At 38.1% G+C, this 25,873-nt stretch overlaps 1 protein-coding gene across 1 annotated transcript in view; it reads left to right on the top strand.

The window, feature by feature from the left end:
- Positions 1-3,501, top strand: part of ROR2 (receptor tyrosine kinase like orphan receptor 2) — a 139,084-nt gene extending 135,583 nt beyond the window's left edge. The window contains exon 9 of the mRNA XM_084224912.1: positions 209-3,501. Coding sequence (XP_084081038.1) covers positions 209-1,654 — 1,446 coding nt within the window. The 3' untranslated portion in view covers positions 1,655-3,501. The remainder of the gene's footprint in view (positions 1-208) is intronic.
- The last annotated feature ends 22,372 nt before the right edge of the window (positions 3,502-25,873 follow it).

Raw genomic sequence — 25,873 nt, 5'->3', positions numbered from 1 at the left:
TTATACTTCTGATAATAGTGTAACTCATGTCAAGGTTAATTGTGAAATCAATATACTAATGTGAATACACAAAAAACCAGAAAAATCCTTTTGGCCCAATTTATCTTCCATTTTGAGATCTAACCACTGGGAGATTTTATTTAATAAGAAATCCTGTTGCTCAGAAAACGTTGTGATTTTTTTACTGACTGTCTTTTCTTCATTTCAGGCTAAGCTTAAAGAAATTAATCTGTCCACTGTGAGATTTATGGAAGAACTAGGAGAGGAGAGGTTTGGAAAAGTCTACAAGGGACATCTCTTTGGTACAGCACCAGGTGAACAAACACAAGCCGTTGCCATTAAGACACTTAAAGACAAAGCAGAACTGGCTCTTCGGGAAGAATTTAAACATGAGGCAATGATGAGATCACGATTACAGCACCCAAACATAGTTTGTTTGCTGGGAATAGTGACAAAGGAACAACCTGTAAGTATGATATTTAGTTATTGTTCCCACAGTGATCTCCATGAGTTCTTGGTGATGAGATCTCCCCATTCGGATGTGGGCAGCACTGATGATGACAAGACAGTAAAATCCACCCTGGAACCAGCAGACTTTTTTCACATTGTGACTCAGATAGCTGCAGGAATGGAATATCTTTCTAGCCACCATGTTGTTCACAAGGACTTGGCCACTAGAAATATACTGGTGTTCGATAAACTGAATGTGAAAATATCTGATTTGGGCCTTTTCAGGGAAGTTTATGCTGCTGATTACTACAAACTGATGGGAAATTCCCTTCTTCCTATCCGGTGGATGTCCCCTGAGGCTATTATGTATGGCAAGTTTTCTATTGATTCGGATATATGGTCATACGGAGTTGTGTTGTGGGAAGTTTTCAGCTATGGCCTGCAGCCTTACTGTGGTTATTCCAACCAGGATGTCATTGAGATGATCAGGAACCGACAAGTTTTGCCATGTCCCGATGACTGCCCCACATGGATATACACTTTGATGTTGGAGTGCTGGAATGAATTTCCCAACAGAAGACCAAGATTTAAAGATATACATAACAGACTAAGAACATGGGGGAACCTTTCTAATTACAACAGCTCAGCGCAAACTTCTGGGGCAAGCAACACCACACAAACAAGTTCTCTCAGCACAAGCCCTGTTAGCAATGTCAGCAATGCTAGATACATTGGACCAAAGCAGAAAACTCCAGCCTTCCCTCAACCTCAGTTCATACAAATGAAAGGCCAGATGAGACCAATGGTCCCACCTCCTCAGCTGTACATTCCTGTCAATGGTTACCAGCCAATGCCTGCCTATGGTGCTTACTTGCCAAATTTTTATCCTGTCCAAATTCCAATGCAAATGGCTCCTCAGCAAATACCTCCCCAGATCATTCCCAAACCAGGCTCCCACCACAGCGGGAGTGGATCTACCAGCACAGGCTATGTAACAACTGCACCTTCCAACGCATCAGTGGCTGACAGGGCTGCTCTGCTGTCAGAAGGCACAGATGACACACACAATGGAACGGAAGATATTGCCCAGAACCCTGTCCAGGAGGAGGAGGAGGAGGAAGAGGGCTCTGTGCCTGAAACAGAATTGCTGGGTGATAATGACACACTTCAGATGGATGAAGCAGAAATTCAATCAGAAGCATAAGGAATTTGGCCTCATTGCTAAGAATTCCACGTCGCTTCCATGTATGGACACAGTAGATCCTTAGGCTTAATAGAGTGATTTTGGTCTGACTCAAAGAAACAAAACTAAAAAAAAAGCAACATCCATTTAAAAGTGCAGCAGTAATGACATGCCAGGTCTAATGAGCGTTGACACCAGCAGATTTTTCAAATATGGTGGTACAGACTTGCTGGGTTTAATTTTTTTTATTGTCCTACAGTTCTTGAGAGAAGCTGCTTTTTAAATATGTACTGTTGCTGTGCAACATGTTGCAGAGTAGCATTGCACATCATGTATATCATGATATATGAGTGTAATGTTAGTGAATTATGCTTAAACCAATACCACAAAAAGGAATCCAGCTATGGTTGCAGAATTGCTCTAAGCATAAAGAAGTGCTCTGGATGTGATGGACAGTTTAGTTTGTAGTATTTATCTCTTTGACGTAATGGACACAAGATTGTTGTTTACTTTTTGAGTCTGAAGATCTAAGTTGACAATAATGATCTGTGTTTGTATTACAATAAGAAGAAAAGGGGGAAACCGAACATAAAATTGTCTGTGCTGTCAGACCATGGGTCTGTCCAGCCCAGTAGCATGTCTTGAAAGACCATCGATAATGCCTGCCAAGGGACAGACTGCAAGGGCAATTTCCCTCGCAGAAATTTCCCAGGGTATTGCCCCAGCCTCCAGCAATTCGTGGCTAAGGGCCTTCCCAAGACAGACGTGGAATTTTTTTCTGTTAAATAGCTTTTGATGGAATTTTCTACCATGAATTTATCCAAATGATTTTTAACTCACATAGAGCTAGAGTATCCACAACAGCTTGTGGAGTAACATGAGAGGAGAAAGGATGGTTTTCTTTCATCAGTTTGGGTGAATGACTGACAGAAGCTTCCAAATGAGATCATCTGACTGCATTTGTGGATGAAAGTATTCCTTCTCTGCTGTGTATTTTCAACAGCAAACAGCCTTAATACACTGTTAACCAAAAATGGGGATATTGTAGGGGATATTATAGGTGTGCACTAACTTAATAAATCCATCTTTAATTGGTTATCAAGTATAGAAAAGGGCTCCACATGTGTGTTCCTACATTTTAAAAGTGTTGGGTTTTGTGCGGGGTTACAGACTTACTTGATTTACCACAGTTACTGCTGGATTGCATGTGATACCATGTTTTCTTCCCGACATTTTAGTAAAAATGATCTTTGAACTTTAGAAGACCAAAATAAGCAATAATGTACAAGGTGCTGTTTTTGTGCTTCTATTTGCGAGATGAATCATGTACAGACCTTTAAATGTAATTTATGTTTTACTACATTTTATATACATTTTTTCATTGAAATATTTGGATTTTTGAATGAATGCCTTTATAACTTAACCATTTACAATATTCACACGTGGTACAGTTTTATGGTATTGCTGTTCCATTTTGTTAAACATGCAGACAGGTCCATACATTTCATGACCCCTTTCTGTAATACAAGCGGTACACATTCTCATTGTAGCATTGTAGCCAACACACACTTTTAGCCATAATTTCTACATCCAACATGGAGTATTCAATAAAGTGAAGCAAAAGGTATGATGAAGTATGTTATCCTACGGGCACTGTTTTTGTTATGGTACTTTGTGGAAATAGAAATGGCCTCAATTGCTTAAGTTACAGGTTTCACACTTTAAACGACAAGTTTTCATTTTATTACATTGGGTTTCACTTGTAAGTCATGTATCATTGTGATCTACACCCTGTGTTCAAGGTATGACAGCATTACTTATTTCTGGCATTTCACCTGGACTTGGAAATGCACTGGTAGGAATAAATATGAAAGCTTTATTACTTGTGTTAATACAATGCAGCTTTGGGTGCTTTTACTAAATAAAGGATAAATAAAAAAGAAAAAAAGGTGACATTTATTTACATGATGTTCTTTATTTTTTTCTAGGTTTCCTTATCTCAGATAAATGAACTTGATTAATCAACTACACTGTCTTTCTTTGTTCCTTTGCTAACTTATTTCAGAGTAAGTGGGGAGCAAAGGGTTCCATTATACCACAAATTTGTCACTGAGAGAAAAGATAAGTAATCAAATAAATGGCAGTCAGTGGAGGCTTCTGTACAGTGCTGTCTGAAGTTCAGCCTATTTCTGGTAGTCAAAGAGAATTATGACTTTGTGTGTTTTCAATATGGTTTGGGAAACTCCTAATTCTCTCTTTTAAGCCTCATGAATTCACTACAGACAGAAAAAATGGTCAGATTTCTATACTGATTTTCCCATCCCTATTTAATGCGGATGTGCTCTCAAAGAAATGGTCGAGGAGTAATACATAATTTTCTTGGCCAGCCTTGGCAATGCACACAGTACTGGAGCACAGGAGTATTCCCTCTGTTGATGTGGGTGGGCTCATCTGAGCTGCCAAGACCGGAGCCATGATGACATACAAACACCTTCTGTGCGCTCCGGGTGAGCACCTCTGCGCAGGTGCCACCAGCAGCATGTTATTGGCTACTCCTAAGTCATATAGATTGGCAGTAACATCTTGTTCTGCAACTTCCCAGACTAGTGATGTCTGCTGCACAGTCCCAGCCAGTGTCAGAGTCTGCCTTTCCTCCCCAGGACTTGGAAGCAAGGCCAAGGGAGATTAGGAAAGGGATGAAGATGTGAGTGGATGGGACAGGATGGTAGGATGGCTATAAGTGAGAAAAAGGTTGGGTCTGGGTCCAAACAAAACCAGCACAATACTGCTCACTTGGGCTTGTAAATGTACTTCCTGGCAGGAGTAGCAAAGCTGGAATTTTTCCTGAAGGCAGAACAAATTTTCTAGCAGCAAATACTTGTCTGGAGGGTGAGGGCAAGGTGAGAAGACTGTGAGGTTGCTTCAAAAGTTTTCTTTTGCTTCTAGTATCCTACTCTGTCTATGTAATTTTCATATAAAGACTGGGTCTGACCTTAGAAAAAGTGGGTTGGGCATTGATACTGTGCACAGCAGTCCACTAGTAAGGCAGGAAGGTCCCTGTTTGGAAAAGCATATAGGGCAGATGGAGAATGGATTTGCAATCACAGGGCAGGAAAACTGAGTAATGGCTCCTAGTCTGAGTGGTGAAACTGACTATAGATGTGTCACTAGCTCCAGTTTGACTTCTGTTCTGATATTGTCCAAGATATATTATTGCAGGGTCTTTTCTTCTGTTTTACCCATTGAGACTATAAGGAAGACAAAGCTATAAAGAGTGCAGTATAGGCAGCTGTATAAAAACTGAGGACTCACCCACAGCGCTAACTACAAACAGACATTACTGTAAACTTTGATAGGCAGGTTCATTCCTTCATCTAAATGTCGCTACTCCTAGTTTCATCTAGTGATTTCCCTAAAGATTCATCCACAGGAACAAGCTCCCTGCTGAGACACGAATCCTTTGCTTTTGTATCTGCCATGTCTGTGAACATCACAGTGAGTCATAGGAAATTTTCTTCATGGTAACAGTGCCTCAAACTTTTATTAGAGAGATGAATTTGATTTTTTTTTTCTCACTGTCTAAGGAGTTAATCAGATGTCACTGGTTTTGTGTTCAGAGGAATCATCTCATTTCACCTATGTGGGAGTAAAGGGAAAAGGTCTGACACTTTCTGGAAGAGAGCTCAGGCTGAGTTGGAGAATCTCAAATGATGTCAGACCTTGAGGTGTTTGACAGAACAGATGTAAGGAGAGAAACATCCAGATGCATGGAGAGTAGTATCTTCAAATAAACCCTAAGTCACTGTTTCACCATGAGTAGAAAGCTATTCTGTTTCTAGACAGGCAAATGCTACTGCAAACTTTACTCCAAAACAGCATTTCAGTTACACAAAATATGAAGAAAAAAATAACCAACTGGCAAACCATCGTCTTTTTGAGGAAAGGGTCTAAATTCATATGGTATGCAATGTATGTTCCTGTTCTATGAATAAATCTATAAATCTTAGTGGAATCCATTACTATAATCAAGTTTTGGGGATTTGCTCAAACAACGGAAAACTGAATATCAGCATAAAAATAATAGTAGCCTATGACACAAGCAATGAAATGGCTCAGTGTATGAGTTTTAGTTCCACCTTACCAGAAAACTGAATTTTGTTTCTTGTTTTTCAAAAGGGACCTTGTATAGTCTTTGTTTTGCACAGTTTCCAGATATGACAAGTTTGGTCTCCCTCAATCACCAGTATGAATTCGAAACCATCTAAGGACTGCTAAGAAATCTAAATGTGTTCACATGCCAAGATTAGCCAAGTTTGTATTATCTGGGTCAGTCAGATCTTTCTCTAGATCAAAATGTACCAGGTCTACTGTGATAAAATACAGGAAAATTGGTCCAGCAGGATTTCCTTTCCAGAAAAATGCTGTAAAAACCTTTTGCACCTCCTGTTCCTGGCTTGTGCTATGATTGATGTTGTAAAGTTGTAGTATCTGGACTCTCTAACAATTTCTCCTTAAACCCTCATACAGTGTGTCCTAGCACTGGGTTGCCCCTGCAGAAGACTGGGCCACCTGACTTGCTTTGTGACCTCAAATAAAAGGCAACCCCTGCATGTGTTTGTATGCAGACATGCCCAATTTTGCAAGAAAAAATATCTGGACTATAAGGCCACAGCATTGTGTTCAGAGTCAAATGAAATGAACAAACACATTTGCACGTGATGTGCTGTTGTCCCAGGGCCGTGTGAGATCTTGTGCAGCTCTGAATCCAAATCCAATTTCTCCTGGTGTGTACTGGGCGCAGCTTCCATTCAGTCAACTCCTTGGGGCTGTGGCAAGAGCAGACTCCCTGGACAAACTCTAGTGAGGAATCCCGTATCAGCACCTATGGAGAGCTGCCTCCACGTAGAACTGCCAAGAGAGTTTTCACCATCACTGTGTCCCTCTTGTCCTATCCAGACACCATTTTAAATTAAAATTTAAAAAGGAGATGGTTCTAAATCTTAGCTGCATGCCTCAAGATTGCACAAGCAGGGGGAAGTAATGTAACAGAGGTTATGGCAGGAGCTGGAAATAGTATGGGGTTCTGAGGGCTGTAAATCTTCAGGAGAGTCGGAATTTAAAATAATAAAATACTGAGGGAACGCAGAATCCCATGTAGCTACTTCTCATTTCTATTGATCTAAAAGAGGAACTTTACTTTATCTTGATTACAGTGTACCTGATGGTTTAACTGTCCTTTTTAAAACCTCTGTCTTAAACTGAAATAATCCATCTGTTCAGTAGGTTAAATCTAAAAGCAGTGGAATTAGAGGAGGGAATTTAAATTAAAATTGCTACATTCATTTAATTGAATGCTTATTCCATACACCAAGTAATAAAAACCGTCATGGAGAATTACGGAAAGTGTTCTTGTTGCTCCGTATTTCATATCTGTTACTGAAGAATAATTTTTTTGTAGGAAACACTCTCCACACAGACTTCTTGCATATTTCTCTTCAAACTTCTAAACTAGTCACTGGAGATGTTTGGAGCTGTTGTAGTTTTGATTCATAACAATCAGTTTTTAAAATCTTATCAAGAAATTTAATTCTTAGTGTACTTTAGAAGTAGCTATTTGATAACTACCAGCACTATGAAACAGAAGAAATTCCTTCCAGAATGAAAAAATAATTAACAGATAGGGTAGTGGATAGGAAAACAGCGAACTAAAGAAGTGAATATCTAAGTAACTTAAACAAGAAACATTTAAGGTACAATAATTTAATTTAGATATAATATTACTTCAGCTGAGGCTGATTATTCTCAAATGTAGTGTGAGGCTTTACAGTTATGATAAAGATCATTGCCTTGCTCTGTTGTTAATCCTATGGGTACATTTTCAAAACTTGATGTAGTTTTCCATTTAATTACTTTCATATCAGATTTAAATATTTTTATGAGAATTGACCTGAAGTGGTGGGAGAAATACCTTGCATAATGCTAGCAGCCATATGCTTTTCTTACCAAGGAAGGGATGTTCTGCTCCATTTTTGTTACATCATCATGTGTCCACACCAAATGCGTCTCCTCAGTGAGTTCTTCTCTTCCCAGCTCAGCTGATAATTTTTACAACAAAATACTGAGGAAACCTTTCAGATTGTTTACTGCTAACATTGAGAGCACTAGGAATAAAAAATTTGTTTCTTTATGAAGGGAAGCATATGTCTTTGTTTCCTCTGTTCATTATGCCTTTATTATATCACTCTCCCTTGTCCTCTCTTAGATATTTCTCAGAGGACAACCACAGCACTATTCACTATAACATCTCCTCTACTTGGAAATACTATTTTCTTAAGGCAGTCTAAAAGACAAAATTTATATATTTATAAATAGATATGCTTATGAATGGACTCAGTCCTGACATTTTGAAAAGCCAGTGGAGTAAGAATTTTGTTGTTCACTAACTTGCAGGCTCAAACCTTCCCAATTGAATGGGTGTGTGGATCTTTGGTTTTCAGCACAAGTTTGGTCCTGACTTTGCTGTGTCCTGCAATTCTGTATCCTATTAAATGTAAATGCTGGATGTTCATTGATATTTTTCTATGTCTTTCCTTAATAATTAGTGACTATTTTTGTGATTTCTTTACCTGTTGTTTTAACCAGGTATCTTCTGTAGCAGTCCTTGCTGTTGATGTCTGCTACTTTTGTGGAGACAGCTTCCCCAGTTTAAAAGAAGCAAATCCAACCAAAGCAGTGAGGTGTTCACCTCCAAAACAGATGGCATGCTTTGAGCTCTGGGCTCCTCCTGCTCTGGGATGCCCAGCAAAAGCCTCAGCAGGGAATGGTGTGAATACTCCTTATTCTCCTCAGCCTCAAGCCAGTCGTTTTGGCTGACTGTGTTGGAGGTGCTGGGACACTGAGATAGTGCTGCATGAGGGCAGGGGGCTGGGACTGAGTATTTTCTAATCATGTTTGTTCGAGGAATGGGGTTAATTCTGGACTGAATGCCCATGTCTGTCACTTGGCATCATGTGGGACCCCATTTAAGTTGTTTAGGTTTCTGTTGCTTCTCCTATGAACAGCAAAACTGTGGGTGCTTCTACAGGCATTGTGAAGGGAAACTCCTTCAGGGATACAAGGGAATTCTTACTGCAGGCAAGATGAGCACCCTGATGGTGGGTGAGGCTTCATGCAAGACAGGGCACAAAGGCATTGTGAAAGGCATCCTCTGTTCCCCAGGAGATCAGTGGATTAAGAGGCTGCTGGCACCCCTGGGCTTGGTGCGGGCTGCCTGGCTGTGGCTGCATCATGTGTAGGTGTAGCACTTCCTCTGGGGTGCACTGGTCTGAAATGAGGGGTTGCATCTTATAATGACAAATGGTTTTGAGGCCTGAACCAAAGCCAGTTGAAGTCATTGGGAAAAACTCTGCAGCTTCAAAGGGATTTGGATTAAAGCCATAAGAAATTTTCACTTCGTTTTTTTAAATAAACACTCTCCAACTTGTAATTGACATTGCGCTCAAAGCATAGTATTAAAAATCTTATTTTGCTTTTAAATTTTCTATATCAGACAGTAAAGAGAGCATAATTTTCTGAATAAATAAAAAAGTCTGGGGTTTGGGGGGTTTTTGGGGGGGGGTTTGGTTTTTTTTGTTGGGGTTTTTTTTCATGTGGCAATGTGACGCTATAATGCCTTAAATTGTTCTGTGCATACCAAAAAGTACTCATGGTACATACTGTAATTTCTTGTAATCATTTTGTTCACTAGCTATGCCCTTGGGAAAAATATTTGCCAAAATAACATTAATGAAAACCTCTTTTTTTCCAGCTTTGCTTGGAAACCCACAAACCCACATACATATTTGCAATTACCTGATTTTAATAAGTGGGAGTTAATATACCTGCCTTTTTCATGCATATTAAAGTGTGCTAACATAGGAGGGCCTTTTGGAGGAGGGGGAGGGAGAGTTGGAATTCTGCCTCTTTGGAAGAAGTCCACCTCCACTCTGAGGTGCAGCTCTGACAGATTATGCCCAAGCAACGGAGATAGTAAGGTTTTATTTTGTCCCATGGCAGCATTTATTGAAAACAGACAACATCACAGGAGAGTCTGTGGGCCAGGGAGCCTGAGGGATAAAACAGTGGCCACATCCCACCCAAGTATCTCCTGCCAGCTTTGGCCCTCCCCTGCTGGAGGGGGGAGGCTCTAGAGATTTTTCCTTTCTTCCAAGGGCCTGATACCTGGTGTGTGTCCCGTGGCACTGAGAGCTGAGTGCTGCCAGGCCACCGCATTTGTGTGGCTCCAGGGAATGCTGTGGTGGATGCTGGCAGCTGCCCAGCCTGCAGCTGGGTGGGGATACAGACCCCGTCTCAGAGGCTCCTGAGATTTCACCAGAAAATGCACCCACAGTAAGAAGATTGTCTTCAATCTTCATCTCACTGTCTTCAATCTGCTTGTCTTCATCCTGTCAGGAATCTGCTCTGCCAACAAGCTTCAGGCAGGGCTTCTGGTGCTTCCTCCCTCCAGGACAGAAGTACAGTCCTGCCAACCCACTCCTGCTGCTCCAGCACTTCTGCTTCTGGATGGCTCCTGAAAGCAGGGAAACATGCCACAGTGGGCGCAGAAGACACTTTCTGGGCTCCCAGAAGGCATTTTGTGCAAGTAAAATGCGGGGTTTAGACGAATTGATGATTTTTAAACAAAAATCGGCTTACATGATCTTTTTGGGGGTTTAATACACAAGGTTCTTAGGCTAGTGCTTAATGTGGACCTTACATCCCACTAATATGCCTAATATGACTTCCAGTTTTCCAAGACACTGTTACCAATGTGTGGGCACACATTCACCTAGTGTTTCTTCTAGATTGGTTTTGCTGGGTTGCAAGTCAAGATTTTATATTTCTGCTAAGCTTTTGAGGGAATACTAACCCTCTTCAATACTTTTTCACAGAAATTTTGCTAAAGCCAGGATAATTTTAAGCATGACCTTGAAATTAATTACCCATACATTAAATTCTTACTTATTTAGATTCCTGCCTTACACATATGCATGCACATACCTGTGTACTCTCACAGGGTTGAATAAATACATACTTGCAAAACTGGCCAATATTTCTAACTGTTTCAGAAGCTGTATTAAAAAGCTGAATGCAATTCTCACAAAACACAGTCCAAGACAATTCTGTTTTGGTAAAAGATGCACTTTTCAGCGCTTTTAAAAAGGGATTTTAAAACTAATGCTTTTTAAAATTTATATAAAAATTAAACAATGTCCCTGGAAAAGTTTCAAGGAAAAGAGTGAGCTGTAACTTTCAAGAAAGGAATCCAGTGAGCTATTGGCAAAGAATTTCTTGTGGTTTGAGCAGTATATTGACATTTCACCTGGCCTTATAAATTCATATGAATTATGGAAATTTTAAATTTTAAATTTTAAACATGGCCTTTTGTTTTTATATATCCTAACGTCTCTTTTCGGTGTAGTTTTCCACACTGATATTGATTAGAAGATAAAAAAATCATATTTAGGAACCAACTTCCAGAATAATTTAGGAACCAACCTCAAGAATAATTTTCTTTTGTATTGCGTTGTTTTGCTCATGCCATCGTCTCATCCCTGCAAGGAGATGCCAGTCACATTTGACAAAGCAAGTGAGAAGCAGCAGTGAACTGTGCTGATAAACTTTGCCAGAACTGTTCTGGTTTTGTTGAATTCAGGGAGAGATGCTCTACCACCAGTTCTTTATAGTGAATCCTGACTGTCACAAGATTTGGCATTTCTGGTCAATCAGATATAATTTGAAAATCTTCTGATTTTGGCAGCTGACTTTCCTTTCCAAGAAAACATAGTAGAAATAAACTATGCTGGTTAACTTTATTGCAGTTCAATTTCCAGCTGACAGTGAAAATCAAATAAGGGAAAATCAGTGTAAAACTTGGTTTGGTCTTGGACTCTGACCTTGCTCTCTTCTTTGTCTTGGCTACAGCAGTACTTCAGAATGCATCTTTTCTAAGGGCCCACAGTTATTAAGACATCTTACATTTCAGGCCTACAGATGCCCAGGTCCTATAAAAGTCTTGTTAGGTAAGAGCAGTGAGATTTTCAGTTTACGCTAAACAGAAAAAAAATTGGCATGTAAGAACTAAAATAACACTAAAAGAGGTAAAGATGTGATAAAAGACTCTTTAAAGAGTTAACCTTTGTGCTCCACCAAAACCAAGTGTATGTCTCATTTTTCAAGAAAAGATATTAGGAGAAAGAGATTCCTTGTTATGTTTGACATTCACTCTTTGCTATTCTTTTCCATATGAGTCTGCATCTGGTAAGACTTGTAAGTATATGTTTAACATAGGACAAAAAATTAGTTATTGCTGCCAATTCTTGCCACAAATTCTAAACACAATCTTCAAAATTGAGACCTGTGATGAAATGAGAGGGGACAATGTCCTAAGAGTCATGTTTAAAAACATAATTTTCTCCATTACCTTGGAATGTTACTGAGCATTACTGAATACTGCTGCCAGTGCAGATATTACATCTCAAAAAAGGTAATGGCCATGCTTTCTTGGCCTTCCCTGTTTACTGCATCACAGGTGGCAACATGGGCCATTGGTCACATAAACAAACACGGAGAAAGAGATGTGTAGCTAGCAACAGTAACAGCTTTTGCAGCAACATGTTATTTTTCTGCTGGCATCACTAGAGGATGTTATTGCAATCATAAGTGCAGATTTGACCTGTGATTTTTTTTTGCTGGAGAGGATAAGCATTTATTGCTTGTCAAATGAAGTAGGAATGTGGGTGTCTCTAATTACTTCTGAAATGTGAAGATGCAGTTGTAGCAACAAGGGAAAAGTTTCACTAAAACTAGTTTTCATGGAAATACAGACATGGTTTGAACATTGTTCTATGTCTGCAGGGCAGATTTTGCAAGTGTGCTTGCAATAGGACAGTTTAAGTAACTGTAGGAGCAATGAAGAAGATGTGATTCTAGAAATCATAAATCACAAAAACACTTCTAAGAAATATACCAGCTCTTTTTGCAAGTGCGAGATAAGATAAACAAGATACATTGTGATATGTTTCATGGTTGTACTTTTGAAATTCAGTTGGCACATATAATTGAGAACTTAAAACTTATGCAGTACGGTGTTCCATAATGGGATGAAACCACTTATATAATTGTGCATCATTGTGCCTTGATCTACCAGCAGATTCTTAGTAATTTTTCTAACAGACCAAAGTTCATGCATTTTCTTCAGAAGCTTAACTCTATTATCAGTAATCCTGAAACTAGACACTGTTGGTAAAAACAATTAAATAAATATTTATATGTTTTCAATTGATTTAACGGTCATTATAAAAAAGAACACTTGGAACCTCTAGGATTTAATAAAATGAAGGGCACTGAACAAGGCAGATGCTTTTTGGAATATCCCAAAGTTGTGATAGTAAGACAGATTTGGCCATATGTTTCATTTCACACTTTCTCAATGATTTTTATTGATTTGGGTAAAGTGTTGTATGAGCTTAGCATTGCCAACAGCGGAGTATTAAGATGTGTTACCCATGATGGCACTGTAACTATGACTTTATTTGGAATCCTTTGTTATGTAACAAAACATCTTGTGTTGACAATTGTATGACAACCTTATGTAATTGTGTTGATTGTTTACTGCCTTGCTTATCTCCTCTATAATGAAACTCTTTTCTTTGGTAATACAGTTGCTTCAGAAGTAATTTTGATTTACCTGTACACCAGGCTTCCAATCTTCCACCTCTATACCTTGTCTCTCATGCTAGTGGCAGCGCTATGTTATTGCAGATGACACTTTGGTATCTGTTCAGCTTTATTGCTAGTCCATAAATTTCGTTTTCATCTACACATTTTACAACCCACATATAATCTATTATACCTGATGTTTCTTCTGCAGTTTTCCTTGTATCTCAATTAGGTTTACCTATAAGGTATTTTTTTTACCATTTACTTTGGTTTAATTAAAGAATTTGTGTTTCTACATCTTCATGATACACTTCTCTGGTGGCAAAGGAACATTCTGTTAAGCAGTTTCAGTACACATAGCAAATATAACTAAAATGCTAAACTAAACTCAACTAAATAACTAAAGTATAATCCAAAAGAACACACAGAGGTATCAATACTGATATACCAGTACAATTAATATCTGCAGTTTTTATTTTTTATAAATTGAAGTACACTTACAGAAGTGTCATATTCACTTGTAACTCTTGGTTTAGATCTGCCTTCTTGCTGAAGTACTGTGAAGTAAATGGAATATGCTGCTCCTTCTTTATATTCACGTCCTTTTAGTTTTAGAAAAGGTCACATTTAAATTCACATCAGAGATAAGTGTGTGATGCTCCCTTTATTTCAACATAGTCATTAAATACCATATAATGACCTTGGTGACACTATTGCGCAGAAACATTCCCTTTCAGCATTATTGCAGTCAGAAACAGTAAAGGTGCAGAGTTTGTCAGCTTCCACAGATGGAAGCTTTAATTAAAGTACTTATCTGTTACACTAAATAAATCTTCCAAATAAACAGATATTGACTCATCAATGTTTTCTGCAAGTATAAGAATTTTTCATGCCTACATTCACAAAGCTTTTATTTTTCCCATTATCCATAAATGGGTCTTGCATTTAAATGAGGTAATTCTCTAGAGAGGGACAAAGGAACTTAACAAACTTTGTTTTCTTTTATGCTCCATTAAGTCAATGTTTTCCTTCCCTCCTCCCCCCCTCCTTTAAAAAGCAAGTAAATGTTTATTTTGGAGCAAAATGAAGGCAGCCCCTCTACCACATTTTTTCTTTTTTTTTATTTCTATTTTTCTGGTGCATAGGGTCAGGGGCAGCAAAGTTGCATTTTGATTTTTGGTCTGGGGTCGTAAAATACTCATTTTGTAGACCTTTGCCTCATCAAGTAGGCATAAACCAGCTAAGAAAAACAAACCTTTTAAGAGTACGCTGTCTGTGCTGTGCATTAGAATTTTGTGCTTTCAGCTGTTGACTATGAAATGTCTGCTCATGTGTAGAAAAATAAGGGTGCAGAAGAATTAACTCCCCTCTTCCCCAAGCCTTTTAAAAATGAGAATACTTTAGGGAGTTCACTCAAACTGAGGAAACTTTTTGGCTTTTCACGGAAAGTCTGTCAGAAATTCCAAAACTTCCCTGAAATTTCAAAAACCAGCTGGATAAAAATTTTAAACTCTATGGAGTATAAAACCTTATTGAAGTCTAAGAATTATCTTGCATGTTAAATTTAAATCCAGTTAGTGTGGATCTAGATAATTTTTGTTTTGCATTCTGTTTTCTATATGTTCAATAGATCCCCTTTGGTTAGCCTTAGCATATCTTTTACAATTAAGACATTGACGCTCCATGCAAAAAAATGCTTAAATTTGCAGTTGCAGGTTTGAAACTGTGTATCATATATCAGTCTTTAAAATAATTCTGAAGAGCTGAGAAGTATCTAAAATTTAATTTGTGTCCTTTCCAACATTTTACTGTAGCATTTGATTCTCAGCAATTATTTGTTGTTCTGACAAAATTTTACAAATTTTTTACAAACTTAGCTTTTCAGGCTTATATTTTCCTTTCATATTCTGTGTGGTAAAATAAAAAAAAACCAGCCTAGCACGTGCTAGAAAAAAATCGATGAGTTGAGCAGAGGCAAGTTCCTAAACTAATCATAATAATGCTCTCCAGAGTTTAGTGTAGGCCACTGGATAGTTCCTCTATATAGTTGAGCATTTAGCAGGAAGACTAACACAAGAAGCCTCCTACTCAAGTTCAAATCCTCTGAACTTTGTTTAAATATAATTTATTTGAAAAAAGAAAGTTATTTTTTCATAATTTGTAATTTCCTGTATCAGCTTGAATTTTCTGCATGGCTGCCCCAGCTGAATAGCTCGGATATTTAGGCTGTTGCCTTTCCTTTCTGACATTGCACTTAAGACTTGCAAATATTCATGTGGTTATAAAAATCGGCAGTCCCATATTCAGAAGTAGTTTATTCCTTTTTCTTTCTCATTTCAAAGGATTGGATTTGGTCAGAAAAGCAAACTATACAAACTGTAACTTCTGATATGTGCTTCATATTTTATATTCCAATGTCTTTTTAAACATGGTTCATTTTTTTTTTTTACAAGTTTAATAGCTATATTTTGTGTGTTTGGTGTTTTTCTTTTCAATATGAAGATGTCATGGTTTCTCACAGAAAGTGCAACATGTTTGCTTCTATTCATGACTGGCTTTTTGTCTTCTTAAATGTCATTACTGGAAGTTTTTCAGTGGTATAAGACTGAGAGTGTAGGTCACTGCTCAGATCTATAATGATTTAAATTTTTTTATAATATGAGCTTAATGCATAAGTTTAAATTTTAAAGGTGTTACAAACTTGTATGCTCTCACTATGTATAAACTTGGGTTTTACATAACTTTGATAGAGGAGTTCCATACAATTCCACAATTTCAATACATACCTAGAGTTTTCTCAATTCTGAAATGCATTTTCTGTTTAAATGAAACCTTGAAAGTCCTGCTTTGATGCATTAATTTCTTCCAGTGCCTGATTTTGAGAGTCATGGAAGGATGATGATTTATAATGAAGTTCATTTAATGTGATTAATTTCTTAGTAGTCTCAGAACACTTTATAGTTGGAGAATTATACTTCAAATTAATTTAAAAATTAAACAGTAAAGTAGTGACAATCATCTGCTATTCATCAAGTATAAAAAGCTCTCATCTAGGAAATAATTTATAACTGTCTGAGAAAGGATCACCAAAACACTGAGTAAATATGCATTACTGTCCTGTCTTTGCATAGGCTTACAATAACAAGAATGTTTGACTTCGAAGCTGACACCATTTCCACTGCAACAGATAAGGACGTTGTGGCCAATGTCATATCCATGGGAACATAGGTGGTCATATCCTCTTCTTTAGTCACACAGGTTAGACACCAAAGGGAGTTGTGGTTCCTTGTGGAAGGAGCTATGGAGGAGCTGTATGTCACTTCCGTGTCCTCTCTGAGGCAAGTGATGACGTTTTGCATGCCACCATAGCTTTATTTACAATGAGATTAAACAGAAGAAACAAAACATGCCAAGAAGAAGTGCAATAATAAATTGAAAAGGAAATGCCTGACAGCAAGTAAGAGAGTCACTACAGAGGAAGAGTGAGGCATTGTCTATAAAAGAAGTGTGAATATGGAAAATTGGCAGGCTTTCCAAGGCAAAATTAAATTTGTAGTACTTTCCGCTCTGTTAACCTTATACAACCAACACGGCTGGGAGAGTGGAATCCAGCTTTCCTCCCTTTCTTCCCTATCAACAAAACACTTTGGCAATTTCCATTTAGGTGTGTGTACTCCCTCTGACGACATTGCAGTTGCACAGCTACTACTAATGATGTAATGTGAATACTGTGGTTCCATTTGCATGTTATTAACCATCTAATTTGTCTTGCAGAATTGTTATTACTGCTGATTATGTACTTGAGTCCCTTGAATATGAGTCCATTAACATAGCTACCAAATTGTCCTTTGACTCAAGCTGACCTCGGAAAGCTTCATTGACTTCGCTATGTTAAGGGTACTTCGATTTAATTTTTAATGTGTTGTGGGAGCTACAGTTTTACCAAGTCTCACACATAATATCTGGCAGAATTCTGAAACCTGAAGAAAAGAAACTATCAGTACTTAATCCTTCAAAGACAGCTTGGAAAACAAGATTTAACAGGATTCTCATACTCAGACCCAAGAAAGTTCCCTTGAATCAACTTCATTTTTTCAACTCTAGCACTTTTCAGTGGTTAGTGTTTCTGTATGTTTAGGGCTATCAACACAAGAAACTCCAGGTAGCCAGTTCTCTTACCCAATCCATAAGCCATCTGAGTCCGTGTGGTGAACAGAATGGATCCAATGTCTGGAAACTATGCTGAGTGCTGTAGGAATCCTCAGCATGTATAGATCTGGAGCCACATCTGAGGCAAGGAAGGAGACTTTCTTCAGGAGATACCAGAATAATGTTTTGACGACAGGTTTTACTTATAGTAATTGAATAATGGGTGAGAGATTTTGACCAGAAAGCGATGTTATTTGCAACGGATGTACAGTAGCAGCAAAATATACAAATAAGAAGCATGTTTATGTAAACCCTTACTACAAAGGAATATACATTACACATTCTGAAAAGAAGAGAGCATAATCTTTTGCACTTTGTCAGCACTTATTTTTATAGTCTCATTAATTTTTATGTGACTGGAATATGACTTCACTTCTCCTCCTATTAGGAGAGAAGTCAACAATAACCACCTACAACAGGTCCAATTTCGATAGTGACGTGAAAGATGGTACTGGAGCAAATATTTCCATAGGCTTATGGTATGGAGAACAGTATGTAAGCTGTGACCCATGTTAAGAAGCAAATTATTTGTGTCAGAGTAAAACTGACTCATATCAGCTCTTGAATTAGCGTGACTTGCACTAGGTCAGTACAGACAGTTTATAATTCAACACTTTGCTGTTTGCAACCTTGTGATTGAGATCACAAACTCTCTGGGATAGCAGCATGCAATAAAGGTGGTGAGAGCACTCGGGTAGGAACTTGGGGCTGTATAGTCTCTAAGGTACCACATGCTTGAGACCACAATAACAGGGGCTAGGACACCACCTTGTTTCTTGTCTGACACTCCCAGCAGTGGGTTAACTGTTGATGCTTCTGTGTTTCTTCCTATTGTGATTGACCTACATTAAATGAGAGCTTAACGCAATCAAAATAACTTCTCTCTTCCACAAGAACTCTTCCAAAGTCCCTCTGAAGAGTCCACTGTGCTTTATAGCAGAGGTATTGCAGCAGCATCAAAGCACAAAACAGCGTTTAAGAGGCCAGAGGAATCTAAATAGTACAGTTTGAAGGAGGTCCATGCAGCAATATCTTAGCAGTAGCTTGCACGTCAAGGGGCTTTTATTTAGATAATCACTCAATTCGTTGGTCTTGACATTGTCTGTAGAGGATTCTTAACCAATTGAAATAGAATGCAGAAGTGTAAGAGAGCAATATCTACTCTAGAAAGAATCAGAAATGTACAAAATGGCCTGTTCATTCTGAGAGTGAGATGGAGCAGTTACTGAAATGTTTGCTGGATTAGATTGCTCCCAGGCAATTCTATTTCATTTCTTTTGCAATGAGTAAATGGTGCTGAACTCCACTGTCATCTTGTTTGCTAGCATTCACATGCTGAAGGATATCAAAGGATAACCATAAAAAAAAAAAAGGAAATAATTTAAACCCTTGCACGCGTAGTTTCAAAGTGGATATAAAAATTAACTTTATTGACTCACATTAATGCTAAAAAGAGCTGCATGGTTAAATCCTCAAGTATTACTGTTATTCCACCACACACACACACTGGGGTTTCCTGGAGCTTATCACCTGTATTCTTCTGTGAATGTAGTTTAACGAGTGGTTATAGATCAAAGATATGGGGTCTAGAAAACTGCTTCAGTTTCCTACAGCCAAAATATTATGGCTGGAGGGGAGAGGACAGAAAGGAGATTCACCCTGTGTTTCAAACTCTCTTGGACTGCAAGTGGACTTAAGAACCCAAAAGTATCCAAACCCCCTTGCAGAATAACACACTATCATCTTCTTCTGAGCTATGTATGAGGTAACTCATTCCTGACTAAGTTTCTGTGGCAAAAGCTGTTCTCAGACTTCTTTTGTGCTTTCTCATTTTCCAATTATACTTAACTGGCATTGTATTGGATAATGGAAAAAGTTAAATCTGATCTTTCATCATTGTGGTAATGTGTTCTTTTTTAATTATTGTCATTAGTTTGGGATTTTAATTTGCATTTTAATAAGTTTAATTAAGCAATGAGTGAATATTTATTTTCAGAGCAATCAGTTTGTGATTTTCAAAAAATTACTGGGGGAAAAAACCCCCAGATTCCAGCGAGCAGTCCAGGTGAAAATAAATGCTTCTCTTGTGCAATGCATTTTGAAAGAAGCACAGTATCTTTCTGTGTAGATGTGAACATGAAGGAAGATCTAAAAATAGTTTGTATGTACAGTCCACACAGCATACAGAAAGATCAGCCACTGAGTTTAGGTTGACTAATTGAAAATATTTGACTATAAGACATTACTGAATGAGATTACTGCTTCATAAGCAACAGATTTTTTGGTGTAGGAAACAAAACTGTCTTGAGCCATTTTCCTCAGATTTCTTCATATACAGAACCGTGTGAAATATTTAAGATTGTCTTGCAATTAATAACTTTTCCACGAGATGGCACAAGAAATCAATCTTTCTCTACCTATACTAGGAGAGTTAATTCCTGTATTTTGATTCTGACAGACAGGTATGCCCTAATAGCCTACTAAGCAATTACAATATAATGTTCCCAGCTGAGAGCTTGGAATTTGTTATTGTACATTAATAACTGAGAGATAAGCATGTGGCAAGGGGAGCACTTCTTATTTGTTGATGAGGGAACACAGAATAGTATTGCTGTAGCTGAATTGTTTTTAACTAATATACATAAATATTCATGGAACTTACATGAATTAAAACACAAAGGCATCTGTTACACCATGAGGGACTTAGTGCTACAATGGGCACTTAATGCTCAATTAGAAAATGACATCTTAAAAAACCCTCTCTAACCAATCCCTCTTCATGTGGCTAAGATACTAAAATTTGTAATAAATCCCTAGTGGAGTCCTCTGAAATATTAAGCATAATAAGTTTATGTATCATAAGTTTATGAGGGAATAAAAAAATTAGGGGATAGGTAGTACCATTTTCAATCTGAATTCTTTGTAAGTCCCACTGAAAGATACTTTCTTGACTGGCTATGATGAAATTTCTTGGTTTTCCTTGTCAGATAAGGCTTGAAGGAATAATAACAAATAGGGTAAGAGTACAATTTACAACTGGAAAACTGCAAGCATGGCCCAAATGACATCTATGAGAAATCACAGGGGGTTGTGATCAAGCTTTGTCCAGTCTTTCTGAAGTGGACAATCTGGGCCTTCTCTTCAGGGATAGAAAGTCACTGGGCTATTTGCTGGTATATCGGTGCCTCACATGCTGGTTTTCACCCCTGCATATTCCAGGCTGTGAAAGGACTTTTTGGTTTTTTTTACAGGAAACACTAGAACATCAAAATTTTATTGTAACTGTTCTAACTAAAAAAATTTGTCGTATTGGCAAGGGAACAAATCCGCCTCGCCTTTGTTCTGTGATCCAGGAGCAAGCGATTTTGTTCTTTTCCAGTCCTGCTGGTATTGCTGGTCTGTTTGCAGAGTCTGAGTGGGCACAAGCCCATACCATACCAGTGCATACTAAAAATGCATGTCTCTCTAGAAATTAATTTTGTCATGGCTTATATCTGGCCACTATGGTGCCATATTTTGAGGTGCATGAGTAAAATTTAAAAGCTTCATCCTCTGAAGTGCAATAATTCCCTTACTATCCCTTTTTTGAAACAAGAAAATTTAGACTTTAGTCTCCTAGTGAGAAGCATTACCATGTGTATTATTACAAATATACTCAATTATGCTAGCTTTTGGTAAATTGCTGGTCTAAAGAGGATTTATGAGAAAGTAAATGCAGGACATGCCTGAACAAAAGCAAATGCAGTGAAGTGTTTCAGTTTATTAAAATCTCTAGATCTTTTGAATTCCTGAATTACATTACATGAATTACAGAGTCATTAGAAAAATTTTGTTTTATTACAAATCCTGAAATTCTTTCAGTTTTTTAGACATAGTCTTTTTGTTCTGACAAATTTACAGTAAGTAAATATCAGCACTGGACAAAAAGCCAAGACAAAACCATCTTGCCACAAGAATGGCATTCAGTGCTTAAATTTAATTTAAATTATCATTGTAGTGAAATTCATTTTCACTGCAGTTTTATAATACTGTAGTGTTTTGGACTTGGGTGCCTTACACTATCTCTTGGGATCCCAAGGAACTTTACAATTTAAACCTTGGGATTGGGAAGAGAAGTGTCAAGAGTCACAATAAATATAGATGGATTAATTTGCCTTGCTAGAAATGAAAACATCTCTGTGTGCCTTCCCACAATATTTGCTGTCTCCTCCTGTGAAGGTGATGACTTGAAAAGCACCATTTTTTTTAAGCCATACTCTACAGAGTCATAGTTAGCTGTCTTACTCTTTATTCCAGTGTTGTGAAGATTTTGATTTCTAAATACAATTTGTTTTAAAATTTTAATTTCTAAATACAATTTTTTTAATCAGGATTTTTATAACCCATTAAACAGATAACATTTATTGCATACTTAAGTGACCGACAGAATTTTCTGATACTTCAGAGCCTCTAGATACCCAAATAATATAGTGAGCCATGGTTATTCTCAGAACATACCAATTGTGTTTAAAATACAGATTACTTAAGTTAGTGGTTGAATACAGGTCAGACCCACCCCAGACCTCATTCTTCCACCGAATTGTTTTTTGCTATGCTTTCTCAGGTTATTTAGATTTTTCTTCCTTTTACCAACTCCACTCTTTAGTATGGAGGGCATGTCACAGCCCTTCAGACCTTCCCCACTACATTTATTACACTGAAAGCTGCTTTTCTCCAGCCACCAGCTTCTGACTTCTTTTAGTTTGAAAATGTGTGTGGGGCTGGTGGTGGGGTGTTTTTTCCCCTCTTTGTTCACTCTAATAGGGAGTTGCTGTGGTGGCTGAGCTTCGGTGCATTCATGCTGAACTCTGCTTATAAGGGGTTTGTTTACAAGAGGGTGTAGTTAGACTATAGATGTGAGATCCTTTAATAGTGAAGACTGGCCCAGCTTATGGAAGGATTTCACCACATCTCTGAATATTTTTCATTGCTGGAACCTGACCAAATTTTATCCAAATCCTTCCCCACAGATTTTGCCTTTTTTTGACAATGTTGAGATACAAAACCTGACGCTTCGTTTATTGTGACAGATCTTTTTCCTCTTCACTAAGAGAAATAATATATAGAGAGAAATGAATTTTGAGGAAATGATGTGAAGTGAAAGCAGCAGGTTTTGCATAGTTAGGGTAGGAGCTATGTTTGTCAGGCAAAAATCAGAAAAGGGGAACTCAAAGTGAGACAGAGCAAGCCTGCTGGAGTTGTAAGTTACACTTTCTGAGAATAAAAATATCCTCAAATTAACCAGTTCAGCTTACATGAACAAGGGTGTGTGTGTGTGTGTGTGTGTGTGTGTGTGTGTGTGTGTGTGTAAACCCACATTCATTTCTTCTTCTTTGTATTTGGAATGTGTAACCAAATATACCCTTTCAGTGAGCTCCAGAGATAAGGAGTTTTTCTAGGACTTGCTTTCAGGGGCACAATAGAGCACAAGGGTACTTCAGAAGACTCCAAATATTTGAAGACTTTACCCAAGATTGAACCAGACTGTCTGGAATATGTCTACGACCAGTTAAAGCTTTAGTGAAAGAGATTAGAAAAGATATGTCTGTGTTCTTTGTGTTTTCAAATGAAAATACTCTCCAGTTTTCCTTTGTGCAGGAGTGTTTGGCCAGAATCCTTGGGGGATAACTGAGCAGCCAAACCGCATGCTAGTTTACTGAGATACTACTAGGAAAATGAATAAATAATGGGTAGATAAATAATTGAGTCATATGTTTTTGGGGCTTTTTTTGGTGATGTCGTAAACAAAGATTGAAGGTAGTCATTGGGGAAATCTTAACTTGTACTTGGGATTCATTCCATTAAAAGTATTTTCTTCTGAAGTGACTATGTGAATAAGAACACACAAGCTTAGTTAATTCCGCCTGTATTTCAAAGGTGTAGATCATGCAAGCTGGGTGTTGTTCTGGCTGGGCACAGAATATCCTGTCTCAGGGCAGTTGTGAACACTAACCTTTCATCCAGTCTTCCTATATGCCCATATTAAGGGTTTATAAAAAGTAAATGAGACTAACGTGCTACTATGCTCCAATACAGATTAATATGAAATTGGTTGCTTGTGTTACATTCCAAAGTCTGAGAGCAGAACTGGCAGGAAGGAAGCGCTGTGTGTTAGTGCATGCACCGATGGGAATGACCTTAGCAGGGTGAAAGGAAGCAAGGGTTTGCTCTCCTCTGGACTTTCCCCTCTGCATTATGACAAAACTGAATTCTTTTGTGCTCCTTCCCTTTCCATTACAAAGGACAGGAATAATGAGACCTGCTCCACCTAGGATCAAGTTGCTGCTCCTCTGCCTGTTGTGATCCACAGACTGACATTCAGACTCCCACATCCACAGACTCCCACAGTCCAGCAGGGAGCTCTCACTAAGGTCTACCCTGAACTGATTTTTTCTCCAGATGCTGCAGGAAGGATTTCAATCAATAGTTAAATATTCTTGGCCACTTTGTGTTAAAACACGTTGAAGATCTGTTAGGCAAATTCCTTTACACTTCTCTTTTAATTTTATCTAGCAGAATGAAGATTAGATCTTTGGGAACAGCTTTGGTGGGAATGTTGGCCCATCCTATGAGAAGGAGACCATAATTGTGGTGATGACAAGCTGTGGTCTGACCTGGTTACTGCCCAGGTGACTCTCCAACGCTCCCTGTTTGTAATCTCCATGGCACATCACAAGACCGAGGTAAACCCATAGCCCAGGGCATTGTGTGGGAAGAGATGTTACAAGCACATTAGCTCATGATCTCTGGCACCCATGCTACAACCTTGCACCCTGAGCATTGTCCAAGCTCTTTTGCTGTTCCCGAGCCCTGCATAATGTTGCAATGCCCTGGGAGGGCGTCCCAGGACTTGCCTGTTGTACTGACAAGAGGTCTTCCTCTGGTGAGATACTGCGCACTTCCATTTCCAATTTGCTGTTCCCCTCCACGGAAATACTCCAAGGGAAGATCATTTGGAAGTGAGGAAGCCCACTGCTACCCAGGGTCTATGTGCTAGTAGGCAATGTCATGATTTCCTTGTCCTTTAATTAGTGACAGGTCATTTAATGATGGCAAGAGGAAACATACTCTTGAGTTTCAGAATCTGCAGTGTACTCTGCGCTCAAAGACCACGGCTTCTGTTTCTGTTAAATGAAAATGCAGAAGTAGGAGTGAAAATAAAAAAATTGTGAAGCAGTAAACTGTTCATGCATTCAGTGGGAAGCAGTTAAATACACACTAATATATGGTACATACATGTGTGTACGTCTGTTGACGTGTATGCATAAAAATACACACTTGTATAGTTAGGTATTTCAAGTCAGCCAATTGTTCACCCAGAAGATATAGTGTGTCCTTTTTAGACAAAACATTCTGAAGCACAACGTTGCTCTTTTAACTAGAAAAAAACCCCAAAATTCTATTTTGGAACAGATTTGACTTCTCTTATCAATCACTTCAGAATCATTGCTGTCTTTTCTGTGTAGTATTTGCTATTCCTATTTCCATCAAGCATTCCTCATCACAACACAACTTGGAAAAACTTCGAAGAAAGCCACCAAACAGAAACACACTTTGAGGAAAAGAGAACATTTAAAGTGTTATAGTTCCATCCTCTTTGGATAAAATGCTTATAACAATGTGTTTGGAAAAGCTATTGGACTTTCAGCACTCACTTTCAGAAAAGAGACAATGTCTCTTCTGTTGCTCACATTTATCTGCCAAGAATCTTTTATGAGAGATCACAGGAGACCTTTTTTTCCAAGGCTGTAGATTACACAAATAGATTGTTTTATGTAATTTTAGAGGTGAACTAAATGGGAGCTGAAACTGCTGAATGTCTCTGAAAATCATGCCAATTTTACTTAAGTAATTCACTTGCATTGTTTCACCATTGAAACTTTAGCTTGAATCTTAAATATTTTGAGAGCATTTATACAAACCTGAATCTGTGTCAGAATATTTTTTCTGGAGATTTTCAGCAGTATATCTCAGGTTATTTCATCATTACTTCTGCATTTCTTGAGAACATAAGCAGGAACAGCATATAGAATGTGGATTTCACATCTGTCTTCAAAGTGACTTAGACTGAACGCAGCGGATGTAGTGAGATGAGGTGGGTTTCAGCAAGTGCAAAAAGCATTCCTTCCTCCTTCTCCCTCAGTATGCAGGTCATGTACAATGCGTGGTGCAGAATCATTGATGTAATTTTCAATTCCTGCATCATGTTATGATGATCTGTAAGGATTCAGTTATCAGAAAGCATTCCAAATAATATTTTAAAACACAGAAGAGTCAACACCATTTTGTTAT

The sequence above is a fragment of the Fringilla coelebs genome (assembly GCF_963513975.1).
Source record: "Fringilla coelebs genome assembly, chromosome: Z".
Classification (NCBI taxonomy): domain Eukaryota; kingdom Metazoa; phylum Chordata; class Aves; order Passeriformes; family Fringillidae; genus Fringilla; species Fringilla coelebs.
Note: the sequence above shows the minus strand (reverse complement) of the source record. Positions and strands in the feature narration are given on the sequence as shown.